This window comes from Phyllobates terribilis, unplaced genomic scaffold (genome assembly GCF_046119375.1).
Source record: "Phyllobates terribilis strain yellow unplaced genomic scaffold, ASM4611937v1 Scaffold_14__1_contigs__length_39327217, whole genome shotgun sequence".
In the NCBI taxonomy this organism is placed as follows: domain Eukaryota; kingdom Metazoa; phylum Chordata; class Amphibia; order Anura; family Dendrobatidae; genus Phyllobates; species Phyllobates terribilis.
In genome coordinates this window covers 27910452-27936268 of record NW_027362774.1, presented here as the reverse complement: position 1 = coordinate 27936268, position 25817 = coordinate 27910452, and the positions used below count along the sequence as shown (strand labels likewise).

The 25817-nt window shown below is 44.6% G+C and overlaps 1 protein-coding gene across 2 annotated transcripts; it reads left to right on the top strand.

Moving 5' to 3' along the window:
• The first annotated feature begins 3213 nt into the window (after nucleotides 1–3213).
• On the top strand, nucleotides 3214–25112 carry KARS1 (lysyl-tRNA synthetase 1). Of its 2 annotated transcripts, XM_073659798.1 has the most exons (15): nucleotides 3223–3370; nucleotides 8273–8445; nucleotides 8714–8846; nucleotides 8977–9139; nucleotides 18745–18838; nucleotides 19564–19750; nucleotides 21814–21939; nucleotides 22020–22139; nucleotides 22215–22377; nucleotides 23707–23880; nucleotides 24003–24088; nucleotides 24241–24326; nucleotides 24403–24529; nucleotides 24686–24829; nucleotides 24913–25112. In XM_073659798.1, the coding sequence occupies exons 2-15, from the start codon at nucleotides 8312–8314 to the stop codon at nucleotides 24994–24996; spliced, it is 1821 nt and encodes a 606-aa protein (XP_073515899.1). In that variant the 5' UTR covers nucleotides 3223–3370; nucleotides 8273–8311; the 3' UTR covers nucleotides 24997–25112. The 2 variants fall into 2 exon arrangements, with proteins under 2 accessions (XP_073515900.1, XP_073515899.1); XM_073659799.1 differs by lacking the exon at nucleotides 8273–8445 and having other exon boundaries at nucleotides 3214–3370.
• Nucleotides 25113–25817: the final 705 nt, after the last annotated feature.

Here is a 25817-nt window from a genome sequence, read left to right as displayed (position 1 = left end):
GTCAGAGCGTCCTCTCACTCCTTCCAGGACCTGACGCTTCCTGGTACGACGTCAGGGGCGGGACGGGTCTTAGGCTTCGCGCGCTTCCAGCGGTTACGCCCCTCTTCTTCCCACGCGGCAACAGGAAAAATGGCGGATATGGCGGGAAAACTTCAGGAATGGCGGGAAAACTTCACCACAGTAAGGGTTACAGTCTTTTAAGGCGCACAGTACCCGGTGGCAATGGGCACGCAATCCTGTTCGTGACGCCAAAAGCTGACGCGCCCCCAGGGCCGTGGGGTAGTCAGCAGCCGGGCCTCTGGTTGCCGGGGGATATCACGGTGGCTGGCCCGGTCCGTGACCCAGGGCGGTCAGTGAAATGGGGGATATTTATAAGGGATTTGTCGTGACGCCACCTGTGGTATCTGGTGATGATCACCAGCGCTGCTACAGTCCTCTGAGGCAGATGTTAGGGCAGCTTGTGATGGGACGGCTCCCCACAGGTGGAGCGGGCCTCAGGGCAGTGTGGGGGATGTACTGGATGGTGGTGCAGGGGAGAGACGGCAGGTCGGTCCCGGAGGAAGGATGGACACTCACACAGGGTAAGCTTCAGTACCTTTACTGGTGATGCTGCAGGCACGGTCCAGGGTACTCCAGGTGAAGGGCGCACTTCTGGACTCTCCCCAGTGAGCGGGTATAGGGCCTCCTGATACGCTGCTTTACTCTCTAAGCTTCTGGCCTGCCTGGAGCGGGGCCCAGCTTGGTTACTGTCTCTCTCTGCACCTGCTGACCTGGTGGTAGGGCCTTCTCTTTGGAGATCACTCTCCCTGGACGCGGGGACCTCTGTGACTCCTAGCCCTGGTACTATAATCAGCATTAGGTGGACCTGGGACCTGTAGTTCTCCAGGAGTTCCGGTGGTTCCTACTGGGTGTAGAGAGTCCCTGTAGGCACGGACCCGGTGTCCGGTATATAAATCGGGGTGAGCTTACTATGCTCCTCTGCCCCCTAACTTCCACTCTCCTTTTCTCCTCGCCGTCGACCACACTCGGGGCCCTCACTACTTGGCAGCTGGCGTGCTGCGTCTTCACTGCTCTCTGAGCATCGGCACGCTCTCTGCTCACTCTGAGCTGTGTTCCTCTCTCTCTGAACACTAAACTGAACTGTCTGCACTCACTGCAGACTAAACACTAACTGAGCTGCCTAGCTCCACCTTCCCTATATATGTCCCTAATGGGCTCCCTCTGCTGGTCTGAGGTGGTAGGTGGAGGCGTATGAATGTAGTGAGGGCCTCTTGTGGAGAAGTTCATCCATGCACCCTTCTGGGTTCTGTGGCACCAATGCGCAGCAGGGCGCCACACTATCATCGTGCCAGCTTAGCTACCTGGTCCGGCCCGCACACGAGGCATCCATATTGGGCAAGATTGGGTGCACATGGTTAGAACCGTGGCTTATAGAGATGAGGGAATCCATTCATAGGGTCCTGGTCGAGCGTCCATTACAGCGGTCCAGCCTTCGAACTACCTTCCTCTTCTGATTAGTAGGCCGGGTGCGTCATCTCGCGTGCGTCACATTGTAAAGATGATGACCTAGAAATCGGTAGAGTCGCCAGGGATTCCAGAAGGTAGGGGAGTAACTGTAGTAAGTGCAGTGTTTGCAATCGCACACTGGCCCTTGAGCCTAGGGGGCCCCCAAAAGATCCCTTTGGCCAATACGAAAAGATTATTTCTGTTAATGACCTGGGGCCTGTTGGAGATTTTGCATTGGGACAAATGATCTTTGAGTTACGCCACTATTCGCAGAGCTCTGGTCCGGTGGCCACAGACTTCCCGAAGTGGCCGCTGGACTTGGGAATTTACTTTTTCTCTTGTGGCTTAATAAAAAGATGGTTGCAGTGCGCTTTGTGTAATGCCTATACCTTTATGGGCACCATTACTGATTGAGGGCAGCATCTGCAGAGGTGAGCCGAGGGTGGGAGAAGTGTTCATGGTAGTCAGGACTGGACGGAGAAGATAAAAAAAGACGATCTACAATCACAGATAGCACCAATAAGTCACAGGGTGCCATAGTTGTGTCTATTGTCTGCCCATAGATACAGCCAGCAAAAACCTTGTCATCCCCCCCTACGGCGTTTTTTTTTTTTAGAATACTGAGGCGGATAAAAGTCATTCAAAAGCCTGAACATGTGAACAGTGAGTTATTCTTACATAGAAACGCCTGTGTTCATTCTTATGAGCGTTTTCTGATACGTTTTTACGGCTGTTTCCGCCTGGAAAAGGTGTCGTGTGAACATAACCTTAGATTGGAGAGGTTTCCTTCAGGATCCGATTCAATGAAGATGACATACACTTTTATTTTCCCCCAGGAGAAAATATTGTCCAGGTGTTTTTGAGAAGATTCGGCTAAAAGAAAACCCCCATACTCCTTTTGGCTGTGTTCACACCGCACTGTTTTTTTTTATTTTTCAGGACTTTTTCTAGGAGAAACTCTGCAAAATAAAGTCATTTTGATTGGATAGTTGGGGTCTGTTCACAATGAGTTTTCTTATTCTGAGTTTTCGGACCAGAAACTATAAGTTTTTGAAGATTTGGAAAGTTTCAGCTCCTGAAAAAAACACTTGAAAGACTTTTCCTATCTATTTCTACTGCAAATCCACGTTGCTATTCACATGCTCAGGCTTTTGAGCCTTTTTTTTTTTAACTGCTTCAGGTTTCCAAAGAGCAGACCGTTCTTAAGGCGTTTTCATCTACGAAGCCGTTTCATACTTTACAATGTGAAGGCTACAATAACACCACAAAGGCGTGTTTTTTGAGTTTTTCGCGACATAAATCATTAGCCTTTTGTTCAAGGATATTAAAAAAAGTTAGAAAATTGCTCTCAAGTGTTTATAAAATGTTAATAGAAAACACTGATGAACATAAAAAAGTGTAAAACTTATGAAACTCTAAAAAAACAAAAAACAAAAGCTGAGAACCAATCACAGGACAGCTTACATTTCATAGTCCACGCTTGATAAATGAAAGCTGCGTTGTGATTGGTTGCTATGGGCGGCAATGAATTCTCATTGCTCAGTCCCAACGTCTACTTATCAGACCTTGACTTTGTGACTGTTCGTACCCGTACAGCACCGTGTATGACGTAACCGACCTGCTCGGTGACCGCACGTTATCACCGTCTTATGACAGTATCCAAGTACCACCACATAAGGTATGTCACTCCGGGAGCCAATCCAATGCTGCAACGTCACCAAGCTCCACCCCTCTGGGCGGGAGTAATTTTAGCGGCTTCTCTCTGCGCAGGCGGAAGTGCTTTCTTTTCACCGGTCTGAGCTGAGGACATGGCGGACGTTCAGGAAGCTGCTACCGGGGACTGTGAGGGGAAACTGAGCAAAAAGTAAGTGCTACTCAGAGGGCGACATAACGGATATACAGCGCAGCTCCTGCACCGAGCTCTTCTCTCAGAGCAGCATGTGCTCTGTGCTCCATGCCTGAAGTGTATACACTGTGGGATTATGGGAAATGTAGTTTCCTGCTCGTTACAGCCTATTGCGTGACTGCTGTAAAAAACTACAACTCCCAAGGGCGAAGCCTGCGGCTGATGTAACTAGTGCAGGATTTCTGAGCTTTCTGCAGACATTTCTGGAAAGTGAATGCAGATTTTTTTTATTAATTCTGAGGCCACATAGAGGGCTTTGGTTTTATAATTGAGTCTGATGAAGATTTTCATGATTTTTTTTATTTTATTTTTTTCGTAGTAAAATTAATGTTTCTGCGACTTTGTATCAAAATTGACACAAAGGTACATTAGAACAGTTACCCACGACAACCAATCAGAAAAGGAGCGATGCAAAGGAAATGTTATGTTTTGTTTACCGCTTGTTGCCTTGGAGACCGACCACTGCTGCTAGATTAGCAGAACATGCACAGTGCTTACAAGCTCTTCTCTGGCGAGCTTGTAAGTGCTGTTTTGAAGCTGAAGATAGCGGTTACCTCCTAATCTCAGCCCAGTGCTTACAAGCTAGATGGCAGCGGTGGTCGGTCTCCTAGGTAACAAGCTGTAAACAAAAGGGAAAGAGTTAATATCTCACGAACGGCTGCAAATTTTATTAAGCAGTAAATTGCCAAAGTGCTCAATCCAACACTATCCATCTATGAAGACGGGGAAGAAACTTCTTTTAAAGTTTGGAACTGATCCCCTATTGTTGGGGATGATTTATCCTTTAGCTTGTCGGGTTAGGATGAGTTTTCACCACACTTGGTTTTTTTCATATGGTATCATTCAAAACTGCATAAAAAAACAAGACCTCATAGGGCATCAGATGGGGGGGGGTTATGGCTCAGGGAAGAAGAGGGGAGGTAAAAACAAGTGCAAAATTGAAAATTAGCTGCTAAAGGAAAGGGTTAAACCTGTTTAATATCGGCCCAGTATGTTAATCTGTATGTTGTAGTTTATCAGGCCGGACGGGTCATATGACTTCTTGTAATCCTGGGACGTTCAGACGCACCCATGAATTTGGTGCACAATCATTTTCACTTCTGGTTTTTGGCTGTCTGCAGAGATCTGAGACCAGAGATATATATACAGTACAGACCAAAAGTTTGGACACAGCTTCTCATTTAAAGATTTTTCTGTATTTTCATGACTAGGGAAATTGTACATTCACATTGAAGACATCAAAACTATGAATTACCACATGTGGAATTATATACTTAACAAAAAAGTGTGAAACAACTGAAATATGTCTTATATTCTTGGTTCTTCAAAGTAGCCACCTTTTGCTTTGATGACTGCTTTGCACACTCTTGGCATTCTCTTGATGAGCTTCAAGAGGTAGTCACCGGAAATGGTCTTCCAACAATCTTGAAGGAGTTCCCAGAGATGCTTAGCACTTGTTGGCCCTTTTGCCTTCACTCTGCAGTCCAGCTCACCCCAAACCATCTCGATTGGGTTCAGGTCTGGTGACTGTGGAGGCCAGGTCATCTGGCGTAGCACCCCATCACTCTCCTTCTTGGTCAAATAGCCCTTACACAGCCTGGAGGTGTGTTTGAGGTCATTGTCCTGTTGAAAAATAAATGATGGTCCAACTAAACGCAAACCGGATGGAATAGCATGCCGCTGCAAGATGCTGTGGTAGCCATGCTGGTTCAGTATGCCTTCAATTTTGAATAAATCCCCAACAGTGTCACCAGCAAAGCACCATCACACCTCCTCCTCCATGCTTCACGGTGGGAACCAGGCATGTAGAGTCCATCCGTTCACCTTTTCTGCGTTGCACAAAGACACGGTGGTTGGAACCAAAGATCTCAAATTTGGACTCATCAGACCAAAGCACATATTTCCACTGGTCTAATGTCCATTCCTTGTGTTCTTTAGCCCCAACAAGTCTCTTCTGCTTGTTGCCTGTCCTTAGCAGTGGTTTCCTAGCAGCTATTTTACCATGAAGGCCTGCTGCACAAAGTCTCCTCTTAACAGTTGTTGTAGAGATGTATCTGCTGCTAGAACTTTGTGTGGCATTGACCTGGTCTCTAATCTGAGCTGCTGTTAACCTGCAATTTCTTAGGCTGGTGACTCGGATAAACTTATCCTCAGAAGCAGAGGTGACTCTTGGTCTTCCTTTCCTGGGGCGGTCCTCATGTGAGTCAGTTTCTTTGTAGCGCTTGATGAATTTTGCAACTGCACTTGGGGACACTTTCAAAGTTTGCCCAATTTTCTGGACTGACTGACCTTCATTTCTTAAAGTAATGATGGCCACTCATTTTTCTTTACTTTGCTGCTTTTTTCTTGCCATAATACAAATTCTAACAGTCTATTCAGTAGGACTATCATCTGTGTATCCACCAGACTTCTGCACAACACAACTGATGGTCCCAACCCCATTTATAAGGCAAGAAATCCCACTTGTTAAACCTGACAGGGCACACCTGTGAAGTGAAAACCATTTCCGGTGACTACCTCTTGAAGCTCATCAAGAGAATGCCAAGAGTGTGCAAAGTAGTCATCAAAGCAAAAGGTGGCTACTTTGAAGAACCTAGAATATAAGACATATTTTCAGTTGTTTCACACTTTTTTGTTAAGTATATAATTCCACATGTGTTAATTCATAGTTTTGATGCCTTCAGTGTGAATGTACAATTTTCAAAGTCATGAAAATACAGAAATTTCTTTAAATGAGAAGGTATGTCCAAACTTTTGGTCTGTAATATATATATATATATATATACATATAATTTATTAGTAATATTTATAGTGTTAAAATATATATTAAAAATATTTTACAGTATATATTTAAATTATTTGTATATGTACTGTAAATTTATATTTATTTTTAATTATTTAATATGTAAACTACCGTTCAAAAGTTTGGGGTCACCCAGACAATTTTCTGTTTTCCATGAAAACTCATACTTTTATTTATCAAATGAGTTGCAAAATGAATAGATAATATAGTGCAGACATTGACAAGGTTAGAAATAATGATTTTTATTTGAAAGAATAATTTTCTCCTTCAAGCTTTGCTTTGGTCACAGAATGCTCCCTTTGCAGCAATTCCAGCATTGCAGACCTTTGGCATTCGAGCTGGTAATTTTCTGAGGTAATCTTGAGAAATTTCCCCCCATGCTTCCTGAAGCCCCTCACACAAGTTGGATTGGCTTGATGGGCACTTTTTGCGGACCATACGGTCAAGTTGCTCCCACAACAGCTCAATGGGGTTGAGATCTGGTGACTGCGCTGGCCACTCCATTACAGATAGAATATCAGCTGTCTTCTTCTTCCCTAAATAGTTCATGCATAATTTGGAGGTGTGCTTTGGGTCATTGTCCTGTTGTAGGATGAAATTGGCTACAATCAAGCGCTGTCCACAGGGTATGGCATGGCGTTACAAAATGGAGTGATAGCCTTCCTTATTCAAAATCCCATTTACTTTGTACAAATCTCCCACTTTACCAGCACCAAAGCAACCCCAGACCATCACATTACCTCCACCATGCTTGACAGATGGCGTTAGGCACTCTTCCAGCATCTTTTCAGTTGTTCTGCGTCTCACAAATGTTCTTCTGTGTGATCCAAACACCTCAAACTTTGATTCGTCTGTCCATAAAACGTTTTTCCAATCTTCCTCTGTCCAATGTCTGTGTTCTTTTGCCCATATTAATCTTTTCCTTTTATTAGCCAGTCTCAGATATGGCTTTTTCTTTGCCACTTTGCCCTGAAGGCCAGCATCCCGGAGTCGCCTCTTCACTGTAGACGTTGACACTGGCGTTTTGCGTGTACTATTTAATGAAGCGGCCAGTTGAGGAGCTGTGAGGCGTTGAATTCTCACACTAGAGACTCTAATGTCCTTGTCTTGTTGCTCAGCTGTGCAGCGGGGCCTCTTCTATTTTTACTCTGGTTAGAGCCTGTTTGTGCTCTCCTTTGAAGGGACTAGTACACACCGTTGTAGGAAATCTTCAGTTTCTTGGCAATTTCTCGCATTGAATAGCCTTCATTTCTAAGAACAAGAATACTGTCGAGTTTCACATGAAAGTTCTCCTTTTCTGGCCATATTGAGAGTTTCATAAAACAAACAAATGTAATGCTCCAGATTCTCAACTAGCTCAAAGGAAGGTCAATGTTATAGCTTCTCAAATCAGCCAAACCGTTTTCAGCTGGGCTAACATACTTGTGCAAGGGTTTTCTAGGGTTTTCTAAACATCCACTAGCCTTCTTACACAGTTAGCAAACACAATGTACCATTAAAACACTGGAGTGGTGGTTGTTGGAAATGGGCCTCTATACACCTATGTAGTTATAGCAATAAAAACAAGACGTTTGCAGCTAGAATAGTCATTTACCACATTAACAATGTATAGAGGGTATTTCTGATTCATTTATTGTTAGCTTCATTAAAAAAAAATGTGCTTTTCTTTCAATAATAATGACATTTCTAAATGACCCCAAATTTTTGAACGGTAGTGTGTATATATTACAAAAATATATACTGTAAAATTATATTTTTAATATTTATTTTTTTAATATATATTTAAAAATATAAATATATTTTTTTATATAACATTTATATATTGTATATTTTTATTTTTAAATACATATTAAAACAATTAAATATATAATATATAAATGATATATTAAATATATAGCGATGTGGGCAAATCCGGGGGTCTACACTTCCTAATTCCCCTACAGCCGTACTTGTATAGGGTTTTCCTTGTCTGACCTGTGCTGTGATATCCCCGTTGGGTGATGCTTTGATTACCTATACTATATATAATATATTCCGCCTTGTTGTCTTCCCGTTAGGTGGTAACGCCCCCCGGGGGTTAGGAGTTATGTGCTGCGATGGCACTGGCTCTCCTCAGGCTGTTTAGGAGCCCGGTTTGGGCCCCCAGAGCACTTAAAGAGAATATCCTTGGAAAACATCTTTCTACTTATTCTCCTCTCTACAAGGACCAGACACTTCATGGGAAAAAAAGGTTGGTGCCTCCTGTTTCTCTGCGCCCCACCATTTTTTTCCTTATGAAGGTCTGTCCGGTAGCCACTGACCTATCACCGTCTACAAATAACTCCTAGACCGAGCAATCGCTGACATGACAGTTCCTTCAAGGAGTTGCCTCATCTTATTAAATGGGGGGAGAAATTGCAAAGTGCATGTAAAAATCAACTTTTTTTTTTCTTAATAATCCCTTCAGGAGGGACTTATAATTCGATGTCTCGTTGCTTTAATTCTCTCTCCTTTTACAGTGAGCTGAAAAGGCGAATGAAAGCCGAAAAAAAGGCGGCCGAGAAAGAAGCAAAACAGAAAGATCAGAATGAGAAAACGCCGAAACCGGAAGCAGACGAAGAAGTGGTGGACGAGGAAAGTCTCGATCCCAATGTAAGTTCCTGATCTGAAAAATAATCCTCCAGATCTGCGTCATGGCACGATGGGAGTAGTTGTTTGCGATAGCCCTCGGAGGGGAATATTCTGCTTTTTCTCATATTTTTCTTTTTTCCTTATTTTGCAGCAATACTACAAAATCAGAACCCAGGCGATCCAGCAGCTGAAGGGCACCAAGGATGACCCTTATCCTCACAAGTTCCCAGTTCAGATGTCTCTCACCGAATTCATCCAGAAATACAACGACCTGCAAGTCGGCGACCACTTGGAGGAAGTCGTCACCGTCGCAGGTAAGTTTCCTGATATCTCACTGATTGGCAGTCATTTTTCTCATTCAAGAATAGAACTTTTATTTGACTCTTCTTCTCATCACCTTTAAATGCTAACTGTAACTTTTACAGTACTCCAAAAATTTTTTTCCTAAAGAAAAAAAAAAAATGGAATTAGTCTTACCGGTAATTATGTTTACAGGAGTCCATCCTGACGGCACCATGGAGGTCGTCCTTCTTATTCTTTACAGGGACAGGAAATGTGAGAGGATAAAAGCCTCTCCCACCACCCTCTCCTCAGTGGTTTTTCCAAGTACCACACCTGGATGGATGCTAAATCTTGTTTATTTTAATTTTAATACATTTTAGGATGTACATTGGAATATACCAAGAAGGGAGGGAACTAACTGTGCCATCAGGATGGACTCCTGGAAACATAATTACCGGTAAGACTAATTCCGGTTTTCCATTACGTCCATCCTGACGGCACCATGGAGAATACCAAAGTTTGGCAACTCTAGGGAGGGACCACAGCCTGTAAAACGTTTCGGCCGAACCCCGACTGATGACCTGAGACAACATCTAACTTATAATGTTTACAAAAGGTGCTTATGTTAGACCATGTGGCTGCACTACAGATCTGGTCCACTGAAGCCTGCTCTCTCTGCCCAAGAGGTGGAAACTGCTCTGGTGGAATGGGCCTTTAATTCCATAGGGGCGGATCTATTTTCTGAAATATAGGCCCCCGAGATAGTAGAAGTAATCCATCTGGCTATAGTCTGTTTTGAGGCTTTCTTCCCCCCATATTGGAGAAATAGATTTTGGTCCTGTTCTTGAGGGAGGTCAGCAATGACCCTTCACGGTTGACCAAGTGAGTGTCAAATTATTATGTTACAAGGTTGATTGCAATCAGGAAGCCAGACGGAAACAAAGCTCTGTATGGGAGGATTCGAGAATCTCTAACCCCTTTATTTCTCCTTAGCATTATATATTGTTTTGAGTATATCAATAGCCAATCACCTACAGCCATACTACAGGCTTGAACCAATGTTAGTACAATTATTACAGAACCACACATATGGTCATATTATCGTTGGTTCGGTGCATGATGGAAAGTTACAAGGTTACACATCCCAGCTCAGACTAGTTAGATAACAGGAGCAGGGTGTCTCATAAAATGTTCTTGAGAGAAAAAGTTCTTGTGAGAAAATTGCATGTGAAGCAGGATAAAAGAATGTATATAGTAATAATAACATGATTTTAGGAGCAAGCTGCAAAAATGGAGTAGCTATAGCATGAATATCAATATGTCCTTTACACTGTCTCCAACCCTTAGTCGCCTGAAGGTAATTAATTACTGACTCTCACATCAAAGGAATGGAGAGACTGTTCCTTGGGGTTCCTAGGGTTTTGACAAAATGAGGGCAAAATGACTTGCTGATTAAGATTTTAGGTGGAGACAACCTTTTGTCTAAAGGCTGGGTTAAAGCTAAGCACTATACCGTCATCTAAGATACGAAGATAACGATCCTGAATAGAGAGGGCCTGTATTTCCCTTATTCTCTTCGCTGAAGTTATCGCCACTAGAAAAGCCTTTTTGTTGGACAGATTTGCAATAGAAATATCTTCTGCTGGCTCATACGGGTGTTTACATAGAGCATTAAGGACTAAATTTAGATCCCAGGGAGCAAAGGATTTCCTAATTCTGGGTCTTAGCCTCTGGGTGGCTTTTAGGAATCTGACCATCCACAGATGAGATGCTAAGGGATAGTCAAAAATTACTGTTAAGGCCGAAACCTGAACCTTCAGCGTACTGGGTCTCAACCCCTTATTAAATCCTGCCTGAAGGAAATCTAATATTTTAGGAATATTGGGGCGGGAAGAATCTATTTCTGCATTGCCACTCTCAGTACAGAACCTTCTCCAGATCTTCATATAGATTGCAGAGGTGACTGGTTTTCTGCTTGCCTACATCGTGGATATTACTTGGTCCGAGAGACGGCGAGCCTTTAGTATCTCCCTTTCAGGATCCAGGCTGAAAGCTGGAGTCTCTTCAGATCTTGATGAAACACCGGGCCCTGGTTGAGGAGGTCCTCTCTCAAAGGCAGAAGAAAGGGTTCGTCCTGTGCCATCCTCTTCAGCAGGGAAAACCAACTCCTCTTCGGCCAGTAGGGTACTATTAGGAGGACTTCTGCTTGGTCCTCCTGAATCTTCCGAAGAGTCCGTGATATTAATGCTATAGGGGGAAATGCATAGGCTGGACACAGGCTCCAGCTGTGATTCAAGGCGTCCACGCCCTCTGGCATGTCTGCTGGATTTAGGGAAAAGAATCTTCTGACCTTTGCATTTTTCCTTGTTGCAAAAAGGTCTGTTTGGGGAAATCCCCAACGGACACACAACTGCCGGAACACCTCGCTGTTTAGGTCCCATTCCGTTGGTAAGATCTTCTGTCTGCTTAGATAGTCTGCTGTTATGTTTCTGGTTCCTGCTAGGTGGACCGCCGAAATGGACCAGATTGTTCTTTCCGCCCAGGAAAAAGTCCTTGTGGCTAGGTCCTGGAGCGTTGGGTGCCTTGGGCCCCCCTGGTGCCGTAGAAAGGAAACTGCAGTCATGTTGTCTGACAAGATCTTCACGTGCTGATTCCTTAACTGAGCTTGGGTGCGCTTCAGCGTCTCCCAGATCGCGGGTAGCTCTCTGTAATTTGATGAGCATGCCTGGATTTCTGTTGGCCAAGAACCCTGAAGAAATTCTCCTTTTAGATGTGCTCCCCATCCTAACCTGCTTGCGTTGGTAGTAATGGTGACACAAGGGGATGTTATCCACGGGATCACCTTCTTCAGATTTTCTGGTCTTAACCACCAAATTAGAGATCTCCTTACTCTTGGGGATAAGCAGATTTCTCTGTCTAAGGTTATCTGCCTTCTGTCCCAGGCGGATATGACTGCTCTCTGGAGATCCCTTGAGTGGAACTGGCTCCAGCGGACACAGGGGATGCAAGATGTTAGGGTGCCCAATACCTTCATAGCCATCCTGATGGATTTCCGTCCTTTTAGAAATCCCTGTACTCTGACCCTTACCGCCCTCTGCTTCTCTTCTGGCAAGACAGATATTCTTGCTTCGGAGTCCAGAAGTACCCCCAAAAATATCTTCCTGGTTCCCGGCATCAAATTAGATTTTTCCAAGTTGATAATCCAGCCTAGGTCCTGAAGAGTCATGGCGGTTATGTTCAGGTGACTCCGAAGTTCTTCTGAGCTGGCAATCAGAAGAAAGTCGTCCAGATAGGGTACTATGGTGATGTCCTTTTTCCTCAGGAAGGCAACAACCTCCGAAATCAACTTCGTGAAGACTCACGGTGCTGACGCTAGGCCAAAAGGAAGGCCCTGAAACTGAAAGTGGCAAGTTCTTCCCTGAACCCTTACTGCAAAACGGAGGAATTTTTGACAAAGGGGGTGAATGGGAACATGGTAATACGCATTCTTTAAGTCTATTGTACCTTATCCAGTGGTTCAGGGGTCTTAAATTTATTATCGTGCGCGACTTTCCCAAGGGTTTCTTTATTGTAAACAATGTTGAATAATGCCCTCGATCTATCTCCTGTAGGGGAACCGGCACTATGACTCCCAAATCCAGGAGGTCCTCACCCTCTGTCTGCATGGGACCATTGAAAGAATGGGAGTGGGGTCTGTTAAACAGAACCTTTCGGGTGGCGGTTGAATAAATTCTAGGGAATAACCTTGGGAAATTATTTTTAGAACCCATGGGTCCCGAGTTATCCCTGCCCAACTTCTGGCAAAGTAACTGAGACGCCCCCCCCCCCCCCCCCCCAGGTTCATGGCGTCATTGCCTTTTGGACTCAGAACTGGAAGCAAAGAGAGGGGCTCTACCTCTACCCCCTTTAGAGTAGCTCCATCTACCAGTTTTACCAGTCCTGACCCTCTGTCTGCATGGGACCATTGAAAGAATGGGAGTGGGGTCTGTTAAACAGAACCTTTCGGGTGGCGGTTGAATAAATTCTAGGGAATAACCTTGGGAAATTATTTTTAGAACCCATGGGTCCCGAGTTATCCCTGCCCAACTTCTGGCGAAGTAACTGAGACGCCCCCCCCCCCCCCAGGTTCATGGCGTCATTGCCTTTTGGACTCAGAACTGGAAGCAAAGAGAGGGGCTCTACCTCTACCCCCTTTAGAGTAGCTCCATCTACCAGTTTTACCAGTCCTGACCCTCTGTCTGCATGGGACCATTGAAAGAATGGGAGTGGGGTCTGTTAAACAGAACCTTTCGGGTGGCGGTTGAATAAATTCTAGGGAATAACCTTGGGAAATTATTTTTAGAACCCATGGGTCCTGAGTTATCCCTGCCCAACTTCTGGCGAAGTAACTGAGACGCCCCCCCCCCCCTCAGGTTCATGGCGTCATTGCCTTTTGGACTCAGAACTGGAAGCAAAGAGAGGGGCTCTACCTCTACCCCCTTTAGAGTAGCTCCATCTACCAGTTTTTCCCTTCCCCCCCCCCCCCCTATACTCCTGTCTCTGGGGCGGGCGGGATTTCTGAAAGGGCTGAAATCTTTTAGGTTTTTCCTCAGGGAATCCCTTTTTCTTATCGGAAACCTTTTCCAAGACATCAACTAGGATTGGCCTGAATACCCTTAAACCTGAAAATGGGATGGCACATAATTTATTTTTATATTGAACATCTCCCGACCACGTCTTCATCCAGATAGCCCTCCGGGCTGCATTAGACAAAGAGTTGTTGCGGGCCTCGAACCTGACTGACTCGGCGTAAGCGTCCGCCATAAACCCCGTGGCCAATTTTAACCCCTTTACCCCCGAGGGTGTTTTGCACGTTAATGACCAGGCCAATTTTTACAATTCTGACCACTGTCACTTTATGAGGTAATTACTCTGGAACGCTTCAACGGATCCCCCTGATTCTGAGAATGTGTTTTCGTGACATATTGTACTTCATGATTGTGGTAAAATCTCTTCGATATCATTTGCGTTTATTTGTGGAAAAAAACGGAAAATTGGCGAAAATTTTGCAATTTTCAAAATTTAAATTTTTATGCCCTTAAATCAGAGAGATATGTCACACAAAATACTTAATGAATAACATTTCCCACATGTCTACTTTACATCAGCACAATTTTGGAACCAAATTTTTTTTTTGTTAGGGAGCTATACAGGTTAAAAGTTGACCAGCGATTTCTCATTTTTCCAACAAAATTTACAAAACCATTTTTTTAGGGACCACATCACATTTGAAGTCACTTTGAGAGGTCTTTATGACAGAAAATACCCAAAAGTGACACCATTCTAAAAACTGCACCCCTCAAGGTGCTCAAAACCACATTCAAGAACTTTATTAACCCTTCAGATGCTTCACAGGAATTTTTGGAATGTGGAAGAAAAAAATGAATATTTAACTTTTTTCACAAAAATGTTACTTTTAGACCCAATTTTTGTTATTTTCGCAGGGGTAACAAGAAAAAATGGACCCCAAAATTTGTTGTGCAATTTCTCCTGGGCACGCATATACCCCATATGTGGGGAAAAACCACTGTTTGGGCGCACGGCAGGGCTCGGAAGGGAAGGAGCGACATTTGACTTTTTGATTGTAAAATTTGCTTGAATAATTAGCGGACGCCATGTTGCGTTTGGAGAGCCCCTGATGTGCCTAAACAGTGGAAACCCCCCACAAGTGACCCCATTTTGGAAACTAGACCCCCCCCCCCCCCCAAGGCACCTATCTAGATGCATAGTGAGAACTTGGAACCCCCAGGTGCTTCACAAATTGATTCGTAAAAATGAAAAAGTGGAAAAAAAAACACTTTTTCATTTTTACGAATCAATTTGTGAAACACCTGGGGGTTCCAAGTGCTCACTATGCATCTAGATAGGTGCCGTGGGTGGTCTAGTTTCCAAAATGGGGTCACTTGTGGGGGAGCTCCAATGTTTAGGCACACAGGGGCTCTCCAAACGCAACATGGTGTCCGCTAACAAATTGAATGGAAAATCGGCTCAAATTGTTAGCGGACACCATGTTGCGTTTGGAGAGCCCCTGTGTGCCTAAACATTGGAGCTCCCCCACAAGTGACCCTATTTTGGAAACTATACCCCTCAAGGATTTTATTAAGGGGTATAGTGAACATTTTGACATTAGGTCATCATATTGAATAAGTTGTCATTAGTCTTGAGCGCAAGTGCTCGCTACTTGAGTTTGCATCGGGTACTCAGGTATGCACCATGTATCACGGGTGCTCAAGTGAAATGCTCGAGTCCCCGCCCGCATGTTTCACGGTTATTAGACACCCCCAAAAAAAACATGCGGGGATCGCTCGTGAATGGCAGACAATCCCCGCAAGGTTTTTTGTCCGCGAAGCATATGGGGCGGAGACTCGAGCACCCGCGATACTCCGTGCATACCCGAGCACCCGATGCAAACTCAAGTAGCGAGCACTTGCGCTCAACACTAGTCACCATATCGTCATCTTTTTTTTTTCAAAAGTAAAAAAAAAAAAAAAAAAACCCTAACATTGGCACAACCCCAACCCTAGCGTTTATTTTTTACGCCGTTCCTCATGCGGTATAAGTGATTAGACGACTTTATACTTCGGGTCGGTGCGATTACAGTGATACCAGAATCCTATCGGGTTTTTATGATTGACAGCTGTCACACACTAAGAGACACGTATTTTGTAAAATCTAGTTTTTGCATTGCCATATTTTGAGAGCTATAATTTTTCTATATTTTGGCCGACAGAGTCATGTGACGGCTTGTTTTTTTGCGGGATGAGTTGACGTTTTTATTGGTGCCATTTCAGGCATGTGATATTTTTTGATCGCTTTCTATTCCAGCTTTTGGGAGGCAGAATAACCAAAAACCAACAATTCAGGAATTTGTTTTTTTTTACATTTTTTTTATTCTGCTCCGGTTGTGGTAAAATTGATAAGGTAAGCTTTATTGTTTGGGTCAATACGTTTACAGCGGTACCACATTTATATAGTTTTTCTATGTTTTGGCGCTTTTACACAATAAAAGCTATTTTATAGAAAAAAATTATTTTTTTGCATTTCTTTATTCTGAGAGCTATAACTTTTTGATTTTTCGGATGATGGAGCTGTATGGCGGCTTGATTTTTGCGGGACAAGATGACGTTTTCAGCTGTACCATTTTTATTTATATTCGTCTTTTTGATTGCGTGTTATTCCATTTTTTGTTTGGCGGTATGATGATAAAGCATTGTTTTTTGCTTCGTTTTTTTTTATTTTTTACCGTGTTCACTGAAAGGGTTAACTAGTGGAACAGTTTTATAGGTCAGGTCGTTACGGACGCGGCGATACCATATATGTGTACTTTTATTGTTTGTTTTTTTCATAATAATATTTATTGATGGGTACATTATATTTTTATTTTTAGTGGATTATTTTTTTTTATTTTTTAATATTTTTACAATTTTTTTTTTTTTTTTTTTTTTTTTTTTCACTTTCCTGGAGTTTTTTTACTTTTTTACCTTGTCCCACTATGGGACTTTCACTTTTTTTATTCTGATCGCCTGCATAGCATAGGGATGGAGCACCATCCCTGTGCTATGCAGGCAGTCAGCGCTGCACAGTGATAAGATTGTTTGGTCATGCACTGCGCATGACCAAACAATCTTCCTGCTGTCTGGTGACCCGGATGTTGTCATGACGACATCGGGTCGACATGGCAACACCCGGGAAGCCGCGGCAGACAGCGCTGGAGGCCGGAAGAGGAGGTGAGTATACCGATCACCTCCCCTAAGCCACCGCAATGCTGCAATCTACTTTGATCGCAGCATTGCGGGGGTTAATGTGCTGGGAGCGGTGCGGGACCGCTCCCTGCACATAGTACCGGGTGTCAGCTGATAGTACCGGGTGTCAGCTGTGACAATCAGCTGACACCCGGCGGCGATCGCGCCCGCACAGCCTGTGTGTGCGCGCGCAATCGCAATGACGTACTAATACGGGTCAGGCTCTTAAAGCCCAGGGCACAGACGCGTATTAGTACGTCATGGGCTTTAAAGGGGTTAACAATGGTAGAGAATCTATTATGTCCTCCCTAGGAGTCTTATTTCTGATATGATCCTCCAGTTGATCAATCCACAGATACATGGATCTCGCTGCTGAAGTGGCAGCTATGTTTGCCTTAATAGTTGCCGCCGACGCTTCCCAGGCTGTTTTTAGTAGTCTGTCCGCCTTCCGATCCATCGGGTATTTTAAGACTCGATGAATCCTCAAAGGGAATGGATGTCTTCTTGGCTACCTTAGCTACCGGAACATCAGTCTTTGGAACCTCGTCCCAGGTCCTGATGTCCTCTGGTTCAAAGGGGAGTCGGAGCCTGAAATTTCGGGGCACAACCAGCCTTTTTTCTGTTTCTTCCCATTCCTCTAGGATATGGTGGTTTACAGGAAAGACTCTGTCTCTGAACCCGCAATCTGCCAAACATCTCTTCCTGTACCGACTGATTCTTCTGGGCTTCTTCAACCTGCATGGTACTTCTTACAGCCTTCAGGAGTTTATCCGTATATTCAGAAGAAAATAAGTATCTTTTCCCTGTCTCTGGGGTATCTGACACCACCTCCCCTTCTTCCTCTGGATCCGAGGAAGGGGCCAGAACATCATCTTCAGAACTTGCTTCCATCTCCCACCTGGGTCGTTTGGCGTGGGAATTAGGCTGGAAACTGAAGCCTGCACCTCCTCTCTAATCATGGTTCTCATCTCGGTTAGAAGGGTAGATCTTTCTTCCCTAACGATCTTTGAGGTGCAGGTTGTACATAGAGGCTTGCCGGAGTCGCCAAGTTTCTTATTACATATGGCACATCTCCTAGGCTTCCCTGATCCTTTCACCTTGGATGGGGTAGGTGTTGCCATGTCCTAATATCAATATAGGCTTACTAGTACCTATACTAATACTCCCCCCTCCCCCAGCCCCCTCATACGCTGTTTTTTACTCACAGATACTGGGGACTGCTCCTTTGGGGCCTCAGACCTAGCTGTATCCGCCATGGTGCAGCTTTCTGGGACCCCCCCCCCCTTTACAGACCCCAGGTAGCTTTTATCCTACCTTGGTCCTCATGTCCCCAAACGTACGCTGGGACCGGAAGACGATGGTCCGCGCTCCCAGGTGACGTCACCAGAAGTGCGCCTAGCTTCCGGCGGCCGCCTTGTGCATATGAGCGGCGTCCCCGGCTGGCGTGAGCCTAGAGCCCCCACTCTGGGGTAAGCGGCTCGAGACCCCAGGAGCTCCTCCGCTCGGCTGGGACATGACTGAGTTACCCTCCTTGGGGGGGCGTCGGCCACTAGGCTTCTTCACCGGGGAAGGAGAGTCTGGAACCCCCCGATCCTCCTGAGCCCAAGTGAGTTTTCTTCTTTCTTCCTGCGCTCTCCTCTCACACACCTGTCCTTTGCAGAGACAGGAAAAACACTGAGGAGAGGGTGGTGGGAGGGCTTTTAACCTCTCGCATTTCCTGTCCCTGTAAAGAATAGGAAGGACGACCTCCATGGTGCCGTCAGGATGGAACATTTTTTTTATTTTTTATTTTTTTTATTATATATATTTTACATGTTGTACCTGATAATTTTATATATTTTTTGTCTTTATTTTAGGCAGAATCCATGCCAAACGTATATCCGGGGCCAAGTTGATCTTTTATGACCTCCGTGGGGAAGGCATGAAGCTCCAGGTTATGGCCAATTCTAGGTAAGTCCTATAACCCCGCAGTATATGTGATAACTCACTGATCGTGTGGGGTCCGAGCTCTGGGACCCAAACCAATAGACAAAATGGGGGGAGTTTTTTTCCTGACTAGGAATAAAATGGAGCGACAAGTTGGACGCCGATCCGCACCCTATTCATTCTCTAAGGCGCTGATGGGAAAAGCTGAGCATAGAGCTTGGACCTGCATCGATTAATACATTCTCACCTATCTTGTGGATACGTGATAACTTGTTTTCAACAGATTACCCCCTTTAAAGGCCATGGAGACCTTTTGACATTAAAAAGGGGGTTTACATATATTGGTGACCTTTTACTTAAAAGATTGCATTAACACTAGTCTTCATTCTTTTTCATACCCTTTTAAATAGTAGCCTTCTCTTAAGTTTCAGACTTTTCTGTGGTGGATGTGAGCTTGATGATGTCATGTATCTGTACAGCTTCATTCCTGTACTGACTTTCCCTTTTACAGCACATCCCTAGAATCATAGCCTGAATGATTTGCCCTTCCCAGTAACCTGACTGCTCTCCATCCTCTCTGATCTATGACATCCAACTACGTCTAAGGCCGCTTCCAGAAATTTGTATTTCGAGGTCCGAGTATGGACCGCAGTGCACAGACCGGCCCATACAGGTTTCCTGACCCGAACTTGACAGCAAATATTAAACCCTAAAGTAACCAGTTGGGGTTGTTTTGTTTCTAACTTCAGGTTTTACAAATCCGAGGAAGAATTCATTGCAGTAAACAACAAACTACGACGTGGAGATATTATCGGCGTGAAAGGAAACCCCGGCAAAACCAAAAAGGGAGAACTGAGCATCATACCCCAGGAGATGACCCTTCTGTCTCCTTGTCTACATATGTTACCCCATCTGCACTTTGGATTGAAAGACAAGGTAATGGCCCCCATACACATCCGCCATAAATTTAATTTGCACATTCTCCCCCACCAACATTTTATTACCTATCCACAAGAAAAGATGGGTGATAAATCTGATTAGTGAGGGTCCGACTTCTGGGATCCCTCCCTGCCAGCATCCACGGCTTTTCTTTTGATTAGCCGGACTGTTGCGACTTCAATGACATCGAGGCCAGCCCAGATAATCAAGAGGAACCAAGGAATACTGGCAGGAAAGGGGCGATCCGCAGGGCTGACTTGGGTGCTGGACTGGGTCTACTATTGCACATATACAGTGATGTGAAAGTGTTTGCCCCCTTACTGATTTTTTTTATTCTTTTACATGTTTGTTACACTTAAATGTTTCAGGTGACAAAACAAATTTAAATATTAGACAAAGATAACACAAATAAACACAAAATGCAGTTTTTAAATGAAGGTCTTTATTATTAAGAGAAAAAGAAATCCAAACCTATAGGGCTCTGTGTGAAAGTGATTGTCCCCTAAACCTAATAACTGGTTGGGCCCTTAGCAGGAACAACTGCAATCAAACGTTTGTGATAACTGGCAATGAGTCTTTTACAACGCTCTGGAGGAATTTTGGCCACTCATCTTTGCAAAATTGTTGTAATTCAGCCACATTGGAGGGTTTCCGAGCACGAACCGCCTTTAAGAACATGTCACAGCATCTCCATCAGATTGAGGTCAGGACTTTGACTAGGCCACTCCAAAGTCTTCATTTTGTTTTTCTTAAGCCACTCAGAGGTGGACTTGCTGGTGTGTTTTGGGTCATTGTCCTGCTGCATAACCCAAATGCTCTTCAGCTCGAGGTTATGAACAGATGGCCGGACGTTCTCCTTCAGGATGTTTTGGTAGACAGCAGAATTCATGGTTCCATTTACCCCAGCAAGTCTTCCAGGTCCTGAAGGAGCAAAACAGCCCCAGACCATCACACTATCACCACCATATTTTACTGTTGGTATGATGCTCCTTTTCTGAATTCTGTGTTACTTCTATGCCAGATGTAATGGGACATACACCTTCCAAAAAGTTAAACTTTTGTCTCATCAGTCCACGGTGTATTCTCCCAAAAGTCTTCGCGATCATCAAGATGTTTTCTGGCAAAACTAAAACAAGCCTTTATGTTCTTATTGCTCAGTAGTGGTTTTCGTCTTGGAACTCTGCCATGCATGCCATTTTTGCCCAGTCTCTTTTTTTTTTTTTTTTTATGGTGGAGTCATGAACACTGACCTTAACTGAGGCAAGTGAGGCCTGCAGTTGTTTGGATTTTGTTTTGGGGTCTTTTGTGACTTCTTGGATGAGTCGTCGCTGCGCTCTTCAGGTAATTTTGTTCCATGCATAATGGCTCTCACTGTGGTTCGCTGGAGTCCCAAAACTTTAGAAATGGCTTTATAACCTTTTCCAGATTGATAGATCTCAATTACTTTATTCCTCATTTGTTCCTGGATTTCTTTGGATCACAGCGTGATGTCTGGCTTTTGAGGATCTTTTGGTCTACTTCACTTTGTCAGGCAGGTCCTATTTAATTGATTTCTTGATTGAGAACAGATGTGGCAGTAATCAGGCCTGTGTGTAGCTAGGGAAATTGAACTCTGATGACCAAAAATGTGATAAACCATAGTTAATTTATGTTTTAAGGGGCATTGGGGGCAATCACTTTTTCACACAGGGCCCTGTAGGTTTGGATTTCTTTTTCCCTTAATAATAAAGACATTCATTTAAAAAACTGCATTGTGTTATCTTTGTCTAATATTTAAATTTGTTTTGTGATCTGAAACATTGATATGTGACAAACATGGAAAAGAAAAAGAAATCAGGAAGGGGGCAAACACTTTTTCACACCACTGTAGATAAGGAAGTCTAGGAAAGCTGGATCACAACTCGGCCATACTTTACACCACCTAACTTTCCAAACTGATATTACTAAGAAAGCGCGATGCAGGTGCCAGAAGAGGACGGGCACGAGGAATCCCAGCTATTTGCAGTTATCTTTAATCCTTATCTCACATTCACAGTATTCCCTATCCCTTTATTTTCCAGGAGACCAGATTCCGCCAGCGTTATCTCGACCTCATTCTCAACGACTACGTACGGCAGAAGTTTATCGTCAGAGCAAAAATCATCACTTACCTCCGCAGATTTTTGGACGACTTGGGATTCCTCGAAGTAATTTAACACTTTACGATCTGTGCAGATGATATTGGTTCGGGCGAAACAATATTTGAAACCAATTCATATCTTGACAGATCGAGACTCCAATGATGAATATTATTCCTGGAGGTGCAGTAGCCAAACCGTTCATCACTCATCACAACGAGCTGGACATGGACCTGTACATGAGAATCGCCCCCGAGCTCTATCACAAGGTACTTGTCAGTTTCTCCCATGATGGTCCAAGGTGGCGCCCTGTCCACTGTAGCTAACGAGACTACTTTATTCAGATGCTGGTGGTCGGTGGCATCGACCGGGTCTATGAGGTGGGCCGACAGTTCAGGAACGAAGGGATCGACCTGACGCACAATCCCGAGTTCACGACCTGTGAATTCTACATGGCTTACGCCGACTATCACGACCTGATGGAGATTACAGAGAAGCTGCTGTCAGGTACGTAAGGGTATATTTACACGTGGCAGATGTGGTGGAGACTTTTCTGAAAAAATTCACCAAACTAGATGAATTGATATTCCGTTTGCAGAATTATTTTATTTTTGCACCAAATTTCCTGTATGTAAATATTCCCTAATATAATAAATCCTCTTTATTTTTATATAGCGCTAACATATTATTCAGTGCTTTACATACATCATCATCGCTGTCCCCATTGAGGCTCACAATCTACATTCCCTATCAGTATGTCTTTGGAGTGTGGGAGGAAACCGGAGAACCCGGAGGAAACCCACGCAAACACGGGGAGAACATACAAACTCCTTGCAGATGTCCTTGGTAGGATTTGAACCCAGGACCCCAGCGCTGCAAGGCTGCAGTGCTAACCACTGAGCCACTGTGCTCAGTGGTTATTTAATCATAGGGATGGTTGTCCAGATTTTCCTGTCTTCTGAACAGCCAATGTGCTGAGATTTTTGCAGAAGGAAAAGGTGCAAGAGATTTATCATGTATTGCTATTCAGGAGTCTGGGGAAGCTGTGATGGATGTAGTTTTGGGACTTGGTAGACTCGGTATAGAGCCCGCTCAGTAGTCTGATGAGAGTCCTGCTGTCATCCATGACTGTTCCTTTTGATTAACCGGCCTGGCGAGATATCATGTCATGTGATACCAAAAAGGTAACGTGATAGGCAGTTTGCACCAATGAGCACACAAATTACTGACCTGGCCACTTGACCGAGTCCGGCGAATTGATTCGCACCAACTCTGTTAATTGGCTTTTACAGGAATGAAGAGACTCCCCTCCATGGGTGTCGAGTCCGGCCCTCCCCTCCATGGGTGTCGGGTCCGGCCCTCCCCTCCCCTCCATGGCTGTTGGGTCCTTTCCGGCCCTCCCCTCCCCTCCATGGCTGTCGGGTCCGGCCCTCCCCTCCCCTCCATGGCTGTCTGGTTCGGCCCTCCCCTCCCCTCCATGGCTCTCGGGTCCGGCCCTCCCCTCCATGGGTGCCAAACTTCACCTCTGCACCCGACATCCTAGGTGCCTCTGGGGCTCACCAGGCCTCCTGGACCCACACTATTTTGCCCCTCTTTAGCCTAGTGACTATTCCTCATGCGACACCATGAAGTAATGCGCAGAAGTGAAGACTGAGTCCAACAAAGGACCGGACCAGGGCAGCACAAATCAAATTGCTAAATTTCTAATATTTACCCTTTTTTTTTTTTGCTTGCAAATCGTATAACTCTTAATATAAAATTGTGAAAAGAGTATATTTTTGTTTAACCCCTTCTTGACTAGTCCACTACCTGTCTGATGAATATTTTTCATTGCAGGCATGGTTAAACACATCACCGGTGGTTACAAGGTGATCTACCACCCGGAGGGTCCAGAAGGTCCAGCCCAGGAAATAGACTTCACTCCCCCATTCAGGAGAATCAGTATGGTGCACGAGTTGGAAAAGGTTCTGGGAAAGAAGCTCCCCGCTACAGATCAATTTGACACCGAAGGTAAGAATGACAGAGGGGGGAGGAATGTAGGCATGCGTCAGTTTTAGCCAAAATTGTCTAAGATCATCACATTTGTTCTGAAAGTTTTCAAATGACTGTCTTTGTCGAATTCTTTAAATCAGAAACCCGCAAGTTCCTGGATGACCTGTGTGCGGAGAAGGGTGTGGAATGTCCTCCTCCTCGGACCACAGCCAGGCTATTAGATAAGGTATGTGATGATGATAGAAAAGGGGCCGCGCCTCCTATACCCATCCACAAGGTTAATGCCTATCAGCTCCTTGGTATTTAAAGGGATACGACACTTTTTGGTATTTTGCGCTATCTAGATCCTTTAGTACTTTTTATTTTTTATTCTTCCAGCTTGTTGGTGACTTCTTGGAAGTTACTTGCATCAACCCAACTTACATCTGTGACCATCCGCAAATCATGAGCCCTCTTGCTAAATGGTAAGACTTGGCCGTAGGTGGCGTATCTCTAATATTACGCATATTTTTAACCTGTTTTCTTGCCTTGCACCCAAAGGCATCGATCTGAGAAGGGGCTGACGGAAAGGTTTGAGCTGTTTGTCATGAAGAAGGAGATTTGCAATGCTTATACCGAATTGAACGACCCAGTCCGGCAGAGGGAGCTCTTTGAAGACCAAGCGAAGGTAAATTACTAATATGTGTCGCTCTCAGCACCTTGATCGTCTCCCAGAGCTAAAAATTGGTGCCAACCTGAACGATTATGCAGGTCGTGTCATCCGGTGACTGATGGTCTGACCGCGTCCCAAATCTGCCGTGTGAACTGTTCCCGTTTTTCTTAGGCCAAAGCTGCCGGCGATGATGAAGCCATGTTCATTGATGACAACTTCTGCACCGCCCTGGAATATGGCCTGCCACCTACTGCCGGCTGGGGGATGGGTATCGATAGACTGACCATGTTCCTGACTGACTCCAATAATATAAAGGTATGGGCACGTGCAATCGCTGCAGGATAGTCCCATCCAGCGGAGGAGACTTTGATCTAATACCAACTCTTCTGTTTCTCTAGGAGGTGCTCTTGTTCCCAGCCATGAAGCCCGAAGACAACAAGAAGGAATCTGCACCAAGTCAGGACTCCGGGACGTCTGTGTAACTTTTTGGGATGTTTCTGCTTTTAAATTGTTTGATACGTGTTTGTCAGGGGCTCTGTCTACACCTCGTCACAGCTCTGTGCTGCTTTATACTGAAAAATAAATTATATAAACTGTGTTCTTGGCGTGTAGAGTGTTAATATATGGTGCTGGCTGCGATGGTCCTGAACCTTCACCGCGCTCTTCATACATCGCCGTGCTCTCGTATACAGAACCGGAGAAAAGTTTGGACACATCTCTTCCTACAATGGTTTAATGTGCACATTGTAGATTCAGAATGAAGGTGGCAAAACCGCATTAGGACCAAACCAGAAAATGTGTTACGCCTTAGATTCCTCACAGTAACCCCGTTTTACTCTGACAGCTTTACACCCCTGTGGCGTTTCTTCATCAGGTGGTCACCTGAAATGGCTTCCAATGAACCAGTTTCCTTGTTGAGTTAATTTGTGGAATCACCAGCCTTCTGAAAGTTATTGCAACCATCATGTGTGTCTTGCAGACACCACGCCATATAGTGCTGAGAAAATGTCAAGAAGCACACAATATAGGAACCTCTGAAGGACTCGAAACGCGCTCTTCATCTCTTTGCATCAAAACGAGAGAACTCCCGGCACTCGAGCAGCATCTTATTTCTCTCTATATAGTTTTCGGACGCGTTTCAGCCCATGCCAAGTTTTCATCAACCACTCAGACGTGGCGGCACAACGCATTCATTATTTCGGAAAATAGTAAAGCAGCAGCACCATGGTTAACGCCGATGATCTTGTGAAGCAAATCAAAGGAGGCGAGAGCTTTCACGAGTCTTTTCTATAATGACCAGCGA

Coding starts and splice junctions, on each gene's coding strand:
- KARS1 (XM_073659798.1), top strand. CDS start 8,312: ATGGCACTGGCTCTCCTCAGGCTGTTTAGGAGCCCGGTTTGGGCCCCC. Junction 22,378..23,706: donor TACAGAGAAGCTGCTGTCAG/GTACGTAAGGGT, acceptor TTTTCATTGCAG/GCATGGTTAAACACATCACC. Junction 24,089..24,240: donor CAGCCAGGCTATTAGATAAG/GTATGTGATGAT, acceptor TTATTCTTCCAG/CTTGTTGGTGACTTCTTGGA.